This window comes from Rhineura floridana, chromosome 3 (assembly GCF_030035675.1).
Source record: "Rhineura floridana isolate rRhiFlo1 chromosome 3, rRhiFlo1.hap2, whole genome shotgun sequence".
In the NCBI taxonomy this organism is placed as follows: domain Eukaryota; kingdom Metazoa; phylum Chordata; class Lepidosauria; order Squamata; family Rhineuridae; genus Rhineura; species Rhineura floridana.
In genome coordinates, this window is record NC_084482.1 from 102,733,819 (window position 1) to 102,744,457 (window position 10,639).

General features: G+C 42.2%; 1 protein-coding gene across 1 annotated transcript; it reads right to left on the bottom strand.

The window, feature by feature from the left end:
* Positions 1-4,702: 4,702 nt before the first annotated feature.
* On the bottom strand, positions 4,703-10,424 carry CDKN2AIPNL (CDKN2A interacting protein N-terminal like). Its single transcript, XM_061617114.1, has 3 exons — positions 10,103-10,424; positions 6,978-7,077; positions 4,703-4,912 (listed from the first exon to the last, which is right to left on the bottom strand). Exons 1-3 carry the CDS (start codon positions 10,417-10,419, stop codon positions 4,901-4,903), a joined length of 429 nt encoding a protein of 142 aa, XP_061473098.1. The 5' UTR covers positions 10,420-10,424; the 3' UTR covers positions 4,703-4,900.
* Between the last annotated feature and the right edge of the window lie 215 nt (positions 10,425-10,639).

The following is a 10,639-nucleotide window of genomic DNA, read 5'->3' on the forward strand; positions in this document are numbered from 1 at the left end:
GATAAGAGTTTTAATGCTGACAAGGAAACCCTAGGTGAAATTCCCACAGAACAATGGTTTCAGAAACCTGGACAGGAGGAAGTGAGCTCAGCCAATTTTGACTGAGAGAGCATTAAAGCAGCAGTCTTCGAGAAGCCAAAGGCATTTCTCTCAGGAGTTCACGGGAGTGGTGGAATCTCTTGCTTATGAAGGGGGGATAATAATATGTGGCTCTGCATGGCTTAAGGAAACTAAGGCAGCCATTTATTTTATTTATTTATTGTTTGATTTATATCCCACCCTTCCTCCCAGCAGGAACCCAGGGCAGCAGCCATGTGGGATAACTGAGGACATGTATCATTAGAGAATGGAAAAGTATGTAAGGACCACAGAACACAGGGGGGCGGGGGGGGGGGAGAGTGAGTCTCAGTTAAGGAAAAAACTGTTGGTGCAGGTATGTAAGAGTAGGAGACTGGAGAGAAGACACAAGACAGTAGCAAAATTATGAAGACACTGAAAAGAGGGGCCTAATGAAGAAGGGACAGGAAAGGACAGAGCAGATAGAAAAGCAAACTCTGATAAAGACCAGAGACAGCAACTGCCACCTAAATAGCAGCAGTTAACTGCCATCAATTCATTTACTCAATAAATTCACTGTTGCCAAATAACAAGCAGTGGCTTGTGGGCAGATCATTGTGGAATGTTTTTATTGTTCATGAATTGTTACAATTTTCATTTCCTGGTTGTTAAGGTTTTTTTTAATGATAAAGAAGAAATTCCCACATTCTTTAATTCCAAAGTGATTGCGGTCTGTTCCTCCTTGTCCCAATCACATTATAACTGCATCTGGCCAGATGTGTGCCTTGTGTATCCAGCAAGTCAAAAGTTCTATGCTTGATGAACCCAAGTAAAAAAAGTGAACAATCACAAGATTCTGCCAATGAATTTATTTTAAAATGGGGTCAACCAGACAGCAGATCACAATGCTCTCCATACTATCTTCCCATGCCTGGTGATTTGCTGATACTGACTGTTGCCCCAATCACCACTGCCCTCTGGAGTTCTAGCCACATGTGGGCCTGGTAGGGGTGTAAGCAACACTCCTACTGCAAGTGTCACTAGGGTTGCTCCTAGGCTCTCTTTCCTCATGCCCCTCTTCTACACCATGCAGACCCTCTCCAAAAGAGAAGGGATGTAGCCTTAAGTCATAGAATAGTAGAGTAAGGCCATTGAGTGCCGAACTTCCCTTCAGCCTTAGATCATACATGGGGTGAGCATGTACTCCTTCTGCTCTCCAAGTAGTTAGAGTCACACATTTGTCTAATGCTACAGCTTCTTAACCAGGGCTATCACCCCTGGGCATCCACTGCTGGCTAACATACAGCTATATATTCTCCTTCAAAGATATTCACTAACGGGATGACTACTCAAGGGTGGCAGTTACAATGCCAAGTCCCTCGGTGACATCCTTTAAAAGGCTTAAGGACCATCACTACCTACAACACAGTAAGCCACTGGTTCATGCTCAGAACCCTCCCGACCCTGGGAACTATCCACCTGTGCCACCTTGTGAAGAGTCTTCTCCTGCCTCTGCAACATGAAGAGGGTGGAGTTCCATCTGTGCTCAGATCCTGCATAAGGCAGTGTCACAACACACATACCTCTGCCACCTTCTCTCTCTCTCAGCAACTTACTGCCCTTCACGCTGCAATTAAACTGCACTGTGATCTTTCTATCTCAATAAAATCACAACAATCACTGCAACCACCCTACTTGTCCATCCCACTAAACCCCTAGGGTATCCCTCGCTACCAGATAGATGTGGGTGACGAACAGATGCCCACAAAGACACCATCCTTCACCATCTTCTTCATATTGCTCGTGTCATCTACCACCTTAAGCCCCTGGTGAGACCTACGTCCACATCCAAACATCCCTCCACCATATAACTTGTTAAGAACCTGAGCATGGAGCAGGGTCCACCTGTATGCTAGTGCCTGTTCCACGTACCACCACTAAGCAGTCAGAGAGAGGCAGGCATACTTACACTTTGGCTGCTCCAGATGCAAGGTTTGCCTCTCAGCTCTGACCAGCTGGGCCTTCACTTTATCCCTGGCAACCTGGTACATGGAGGGTACACTCTGCTAAACATTGTACATGTTACATCTTTAACCTGGGGGAGGACCATTGAACCAGGCCACCCTCCCAGTTTCTAAGAACATAAGAACATAAGAAGAGCCTGCTGGATCAGGCCAGTGGCCCATCTAGTCCAGCATCCTGTTCTCACAGTGGCCAACCAGGTGCCTGGGGGAAGCCCGCAAGCAGGACCCGAGTGCAAGAACACTCTCCCCTCCTGAGGCTTCCCGCAACTGGTTTTCAGAAGCATGCTGCCTCTGACTAGGGTGGCAGAGCACAGCCATCATGGCTAGTAGCCATTGATAGCCCTGTCCTCCATGAATTTGTCTAATCTTCTTTTAAAGCCGTCCAAGCTGGTGGCCATTACTGCATCTTGTGGGAGCAAATTCCATAGTTTAACTATGCGCTGAGTAAAGAAGTACTTCCTTTTGTCTGTCCTGAATCTTCCAACATTCAGCTTCTTTGAATGTCCACGAGTTCTAGTATTATGAGAGAGGGAGAAGAACTTTTCTCTATCCACTTTCTCAATGCCATGCATAATTTATACACTTCTATCATGTCTCCTCTGACCCGCCTTTTCTCTAAACTAAAAAGCCCCAAATGCTGCAACCTTTCCTCGTAAGCGAGTCGCTCCATCCCCTTGATCATTCTGGTTGCCCTCTTCTGAACCTTTTCCAACTCTATAATATCCTTTTTGAGATGAGGCGACCAGAACTGTACACAGTATTCCAAATGCGGCCGCACCATAGATTTATACAACGGCATTATGATATCGGCTGTTTTATTTTCAATACCTTTCCTAATTATCCCTAGCGTGGAAGTTGCCTTTTTCACAGCTGCCGCACACTGGGTCGACATTTTCATCGTGCTGTCCACTACAACCCCGAGGTCTCTCTCCTGGTCGGTCACCGCCAGTTCAGACCCCATCAGCGTATATGTGAAATTAAGATTTTTTGCTCCAATATGCATAATTTTACACTTGTTTATATTGAATTGCATTTGCCATTTTTCTGCCCATTCACTCAGTTTGGAGAGGTCTTTTTGGAGCTCTTTGCAATCCCTTTTTGTTTTAACAACCCTGAACAATTTAGTGTCATCAGCAAACTTGGCCACTTCACTGCTCACTCCTAATTCTAGGTCATTAATGAACAAGTTGAAAAGTACAGGTCCCAATACCGATCCTTGAGGGACTCCACTTTCTACAGCCCTCCATTGGGAGAACTGTCCGTTTATTCCTACTCTCTGCTTTCTGCTTCTTAACCAATTTCTTATCCACAAGAGGACCTCTCCTCTTATTCCATGACTGCTAAGCTTCCTCAGAAGCCTTTGGTGAGGTACCTTGTCAAACGCTTTTTGAAAGTCTAAGTACACTATGTCCACTGGATCACCTCTATCTATATGCTTGTTGACACTCTCAAATAATTCTAATAGGTTACTGAGACAGGACTTTCCCTTGCAGAAGCCATGCTGGCTCTGCTTCAGCAAGGCTTGTTCTTCTATGTGCTTAGTTAATCTAGCTTTAATAATACTTTCTACCAGTTTTCCAGGGACAGAAGTTAAGCTAACTGGCCTGTAATTTCCGGGATCCCCTCTGGATCCCTTTTTGAAGATTGGCGTTACATTTGCCACTTTCCAGTCCTCAGGCACGGAGGAGGACCTGAGGGACAAGTTACATATTTTAGTTAGCAGATCAGCAATTTCACATTTGTCTCAGTTCCTCAGAATCCCTTCCTGCAAATGTTAGTTCAGGTTCAGGGATCTGCCCTATATCTTCCACTGTGAAGACAGATGCAAAGAATTCATTTAGCTTCTCTGCAATCTCCTTATCGTTCTTTAGTACACCTTTGACTCCCTTATCATCCAAGGGTCCAATTGTCTCCCTAGATGGTCTCCTGCTTTGAATGTATTTATAGAATTTTTTGTTGTTGGTTTTTATGTTCTTAGCAATGTGCTCCTCAAATTCTTTTTTAGCATCCCTTATTGTCTTCTTGCATTTCTTTTGCCAGAGTTTGTGTTCTTTTTTATTTTCTTCATTTGGACAAGACTTCCATTTTTTGAAGGAAGACTTTTTGCCTCTGAGAGCTTCCTTGACTTTGCTCGTTAACCATGCTGGCATCTTCTTGGCCCTGGCGGTACCTTTTCTGATCTGCGGTATGCACTCCAGTTGAGCTTCTAATATAGTGTTTTTAAACAACTTCCAAGCATTTTCGAGTGATGTGACCCTCTGGACTTTGTTTTTCAGCTTTCTTTTTACCAATCCCCTCATTTTTGTGACCGTGTTGGATTTTCTTGGCAATTGGCCAGTTACATGTATGTTTAATTTAATAGCACTGTGGTCACTGCTCCCAATCGGTTCGACAACACTTACATCTCGCACCAGGTCCCGGTCCCCACTGAGGATTAAGTCCAGGGTTGCCGTCCCTCTGGTCGGTTCCATGACCAACTGGTCTAGGGAATAGTCATTTAGAATATCTAGAAACTTTGCTTCTTTGTCATGACTGGAACACATATGCAGAATATGCTAGAATATGCACATATGCTAGAAGGGCTTTTCGGTGAGGGGGTGATTAAAGGGAGAAGAATAAGAGTCTTTAGTACCATTTTTAATCTGAATCAAGATATATACATTAAAAACCCTCTAAAATGAGTATCCAGAAAAATAAAAAAAACCAGCCTGATTTAAAATGCATCTCAGAAGTGATGCTTCTTGCAGTATCCAGATTACAGTCTTCCATGTAACCGAATTGTGCAGCAGGATGAAATCTGGCATTTCTTCTCTTGGGTACTAGAGCCGATTCTTAAAAGGAAAAGTGTACAGTAGAAGTCAGTTAAGTCTATCACAGTCACATCTATCTTAAATAATGAAATGATCCTAAAAATGTTTAGTTTGTTAATGAATTAAACTAGGATCCTCAGCTACCAGAAATCCTTCAAGAGGGCATGATTGTTCTCAAAACCTGTAATTTATCCTGGTAGATTAACTAAAGCCCTACTCCCAGTTTATTCAGCTATAAGTGATTCTAAAAGAAGTAATTAAAAAGAAAATAGCTCCAGACTAATGGCTGATTCACTTAATCATTTCAGCCCTTGGCAGCCAGCCCTCCAGATGTTGCAGTGCTCCAACCCCCCAACCCCCAAATCCAACCAGCACAGCCAATGATCAGGAATGTTGGGAGTTACAGTCCAACATACATACATATGAAATCATAAATCTTTGCATGATATGAATTGCTGAACTCAGCACTAGTTTCCCCTGTGGCTACCATACACTAAAATGATCATAAATGAATGAGCCCTTGAACACAGCATTATCCTATGTTAGTGTTACAAATACAAAACTGTGATTTTTATAATATAACTGAGAATATAGTCTGATGAGTGAATACTTGACATGTTACACTGTTTGATTCTTTTTCTGACGCTTATAACACAACAGATCAAACTGGTTTTCACCTCCTCTGCTATATGCTTAGCACAATATGTATACTGGGGCAATTTTCCGTAGTATTTTAAGATATTGTAGGGCTATGCAATAATCAAAATGCTATTTATTTATTTACTTATTTATTATTTGATTTATAGCCTGACCTTCCTCCCAGCAGGAGCCCAGGGCAGCAAACAAAAGCACTAAAAACATTTTAAAACATCATAAAAACAGACTTTAAAATACATTAAAACAAAACATCTTTAAAAACATTTTAAAAGCCTTTAAGACACCTTTAAAAAACCCAAAAAGGTTAAAAACATATTGTTGTTTAAAAAAGGTTTAGTATAGTGCTGTATTTGCCCCAAAATTCTATATTTTGTGAATAGTTAAAAATATGAGCTTAGAAAAGTGAGGGCAACTAGTATATGGGCAGAGGAAGAAAGAGATCTGTCAGGCAAGAGAAAATGAGTGATTTTGGTAAGAACACAGGAAAATAAGAAGAGCCTGCTGGATCAGGCCAATGGCCCATCTGATCCAGCAACCTATTCTCACAGTGGAAGCCTTTCATCTGCTTCTAGTTTTTTCAGCTTGTCCCTAAAGATGCATGTTTGTATTCAGTCTTTCCTCTGCAGCTATAGAGATAGAACATGTGAAGTTTATAATGGCATCAGGTTATGTAAGTAAACAGGGCAGTAACCAACTAACACACTCCATTAGTACTTCCGCTTGTGCACTGAGACTTTCCTCCTCCTCCACCCATGCCCTTTCCAAACCTGCTCCAGAGGATTGGGGGAACCTCTAGAACAGATTTAGGTGGTGCTTGGCAGGGGGAGGGAAGGGAAGAAGTCCCATTGCATAACTGGAAATCCTTGCACTGACTTAGTGCTACTTTGGATGCATCCCATAGCTTTTAAGAAAATTAAAAGCAAAAGGTTGTACCCAATAGTGGTTTTGCAGCAGTGGAAACAAGGCAGGGGCATCCATTTTTTTTTAAAACCAAATCTCCCCCATCTACTGCAGCCCTCTGCACCATATCCCATACTCTTCAAGAGGTTCTGCTTTTGGGGGGGGGGAAGCTGGATGCCTTGACATTCATGAATATAACTGCTTTCTACTGGTGTAAATGGGAAACAGCCCAAATATGTTTACATTATTAGGTATAACTCCCAAATGTAATCTGTGCTTCATGAAAGCAGTTTTCCAAAGTACTATAATATTAAAAGAGAGAGCGAAGTCACTTTTGCAGAGCTACAATAAAATATTCAGCACAGGATCATAACATTCTTGTTTCCAATTGAAATAATTCTGAGTATTAAGAGATCCTACTAGTGCTGTCACCCATGTATGTGCAAACCTGTTTTAGTGTTTTCAAAAGTACGTTCATTCAGCATTTCAGGTTCCCTACCTAAAGAGTTCCAAAACCCTGAATAGTCACCTTTTTCATTAATTCATCACGGGTTGTGAAATGTGGAGCATCTTCAACTTCAATCCCCTCAGCCATTTCAGTTACCTTTTCCAAGAGATCTTTGTTGTAGCTGAACAATAAAAATTAGAGTTAATGAGATATTTATGCAGTACTTTGATACATTGCTAGTCTCCGTTTTCTATACTCACAGTTCATGCCCTTGTAGTTTTAGAAGTTGAAACTGCAACATACATTAAAAGTAAAAAGCCTGAAAGGGTGAGTAGTGAAAATTAAGCTGCTCTAGACCAACTCGATTTTTAAATTAAAAATAGCATATAGGCTTCTCAATACCTATATGCAACTGGTAGGCAAAATATTGCAAGCACACAATATTCAAATTACTTTTTACATGTGATAGCTTTAAGAATCTGAGCTTTTATTTTAAAAGAAAAAGGGTCAATTTTAACAGATGAAATAAGCTTGAAAAGTTGGTGGCAAATCCTACAATAAGGCTCAAAAGCTAGATAATTATTTTCAGATTTAGAGTGCAATTATGTTCAGATTTAGAGTGCAATCCTATGGTGCCTGGGAGGGTTTCCCAGGGATCACAGAATATAGCAGATCTCCTTCTCTGCAGGCATAAATAGAGGTCCATTCTCAGATGCCACTCTGTAGTGGTGTTCCACTCTCATTGCTCCTCTGTTGTCAGTGCTCTAGCAGTACAAAGGATAAAAAAGAGGTGTTCTGGGGATACACTTTTTTCACTGGACATGCCCCCAGAATGGGGAGGATTGATGTAGCAATTTTCCCTCTCATAGGAGGAGGGAAGGAAAAGATTAAAGAAGGATAGTGTGGGAAGGAAATGTGAAGAGGAAAAAAAGTAAGAAGCCACCACCATCTGCCCTGCCAGTTTGAGCCCAGGAGAGCTTTGGAATTGGCTATTCTTCTGCCATGGATTCTCCCAATCCTGCCCCATACATCAGCTGTTGCTATATTTTTAAAATCTTCATTTCTAAGCTTCATGCATATTTAGATATGTTTGCTGCCTATATTGTGTTAACAGTATCAGAGATCTTCTGCATGCCGCTAGTTGTTGGTGTAACTGTTATGACACAGGCTGTAGTCTACGCAGTGAGAGGGTGGGGAGGCAAACAAATCATCTACCTCAACTCCTCCTGTAATCCTCACTGCTGCCACCAAATGAATATTTAGTTTTCCTGGCTGCCTCCAAAACACAGCTCTATATCTTGTGGGACTTAGCATCCCAGCCAAGTCACTATACTAGATAGGGTGGGAGGGCAATTAGGCATGAAGTAAAAATCAAAGCATCAGCCCAAGTTTAAACCAACAATAAATATAGTTTTTTTTTACTAAATGCTTTGAAAAGCAGCAGTTAAAACAGTTTGCCATTGTACTTCAAGGGAGAAAAAGATTTGAAAACAATTTTAACCATAACAGCAATTAAAAGAAGAACATAAAATGGAAAAATGCATTCACATAAATTTCAGGTTATATTCACTTGCACAATGAGAGTTGTCCTTTCATTTCCTCTCCTGCCTGTCCTCAGAACATCCTTCAACCCTCATCATTTTGAGGATGCATGAGGGGCCGCAGAGAAGAAGAGTGCAAGAGAAAGTTCCATTGCACAAGTTTAAGTCTGCTACTCGAGCAGAATACCAGCATTGGATATGATTCTTAGACAAAGTGCTTAGACTGGAGATAACTGTTTGTGCCTGATGTTATATGATGGCTGGTAACTTACAGGTGGGTGTGGTTTGCCCAAAATGGCCTTACAGACCAAACATTAGAGGCCTAGAAGACCTAATTAGGCCCATGGACCAGAAGTTTTCCACAACTGGTCAAGACTTTCCAGTTTTGTCGGACCTAGCAATGAAGCAACTTCTTCCAGCTCATTCTAGTTCACTGGCAGTGTAGCTTCCAGCTTTCTTGCTTCTACACTTCCCTTTGCCGCTGGAGTACTGATTTTTTGCAGCACTCTCCACCCTGGCTTCCAAATTCCAGCACTTTCTCTAATTCTTCTTCTCTTTAGGTTTTTACAGCATTGCAAGGTCAAACTATTCTAGCTGCTCCCTTGCCTGTTTCACTTATATGCATTATTCCCATCCCACACCCACTTAGCCAATCAGAAGAGCAGTAGAATTTTGCTAAGTTTGCTCTAGTATTTTTCTTCTGCTCCCCACTTTCAAGTTTCAGTTTGCTGGGCTGATCTTGTGAACCTCCTGGCAAGAACCTCTAAACTGAAAGCAAATTATTTTATAATGAAAAGAATGGCCATACAGTTTCACACCTTTACAATGGTTCATCAAGATAACATGCCTTGAGCAGAGTCATGAAAGGTGAGATGCATGTATTATGCACTATTCAGCCTTAATAGGGATCACTCCAATTCTCCAAATTCCTTTTAAGGCTGCAATCCTTAATACACTTACCTGAGCATAAGCACCTTTGAACACGGCAAGACTGCAATCCTAACTCTACTTACACAGGAGTAAGCCCCTTTGAATTCAAGGCTATTTCTGAGTAGATGTGATTGCATTGCACCGTTTCTGAATCAACATACATAGAATTATGGTGCATCTGAGCATTTTTCAAAATCTGTGTCATAGTTGTCCCATATTGAAAACACACATCATGACTGTAGGGACAGAAATACGCTTCAACTCTTCAGCTCACAATCATTTATGAGCAACCTTTTACAAGCGCTAGTTAACCATTTTTAATTACAGCAACCATGCAGACTAGTGGGGCAACAGGAACACGTTAAACATATTCATCTGCTTCACTTATAGAAGACAGCTTCAAAAGAAGTAGCTGCGTTGACCTGTAGCAGCAAACACAACAAATAATAAAACCATAAGGTACCACAAGGCTCTTTGTTGTCCAGGCATTTGGGGTATGGTTATACTTCATTTCTGGATGAACTTTTTACTGTGTAGTAGGTAAAAATATAACAGATAGAACTATTTCCCAAGCAGGAAAAGACAGATGGGGAAGCTTCACCTAGTGAATTTCAGCCTGTCGTGGACCCGTAAAAAGGCTTGGAGTAAAATAATCACAAGGAGAAACGTCCTTGAGAAGAAAGCGAGAGAGTTTCAGCCCCTCTGAGTGGACATGGGGAGGAAGAAGGGCGGTACCTGCATCCCAGGAAGAGGTGATTAGCCCAAACCATAGAGAGCGAGAGTAAGTGATCTATGAGCAGAGGAGAAAGCGCCGCCACATCTCCTGGCGAGATATTGCGGACGATGAAGGCGCGCCGCGCCTGCCAATGCTTTTCATTTTCCGAGTAGGAGCGGAACTGTTCGGGGAATTCAACCTCGGCCTCGTTATCCTCACTCCCCATCCCTCTCGCTCTTCCGTACAGCCCGCCAGAAAAACAACTGTGTGGAAACGGATGTGACGTATGTAACACAGCGGCCTTTCGAGGAAAAAATAAAATGCTAACGCATAACATTGTCGCTCTACCCTGCACGCTCTACTGCTCGGATGGTCACAGTGCGGCGCCAGCTGCTTCATGGGGGTGGGGGAGCTCGCCTTGTTAAGGTACGCATGCGTCTGGAGGAAGTATTGGCTCATCCTTCGTTTTCCAGCCTTACTGAAACTAGAGAATCTCTAGTTCTAATGAGGAGTGTCAAATGGACGTCGTAATCCCGCCCCCTTGCCCACTTACTGCT

Bases quoted from the DNA above. Each gene is read 5' to 3' on its own strand.
- CDKN2AIPNL (XM_061617114.1), bottom strand. From the start codon at position 10,419: ATGTTATGCGTTAGCATTTTATTTTTTCCTCGAAAGGCCGCTGTGTTA. The intron at 7,078-10,102 runs GTACCGCCCTTC...TTTATTGTTCAG, and splicing joins CACCTCTTCCTGGGATGCAG to CTACAACAAAGATCTCTTGG.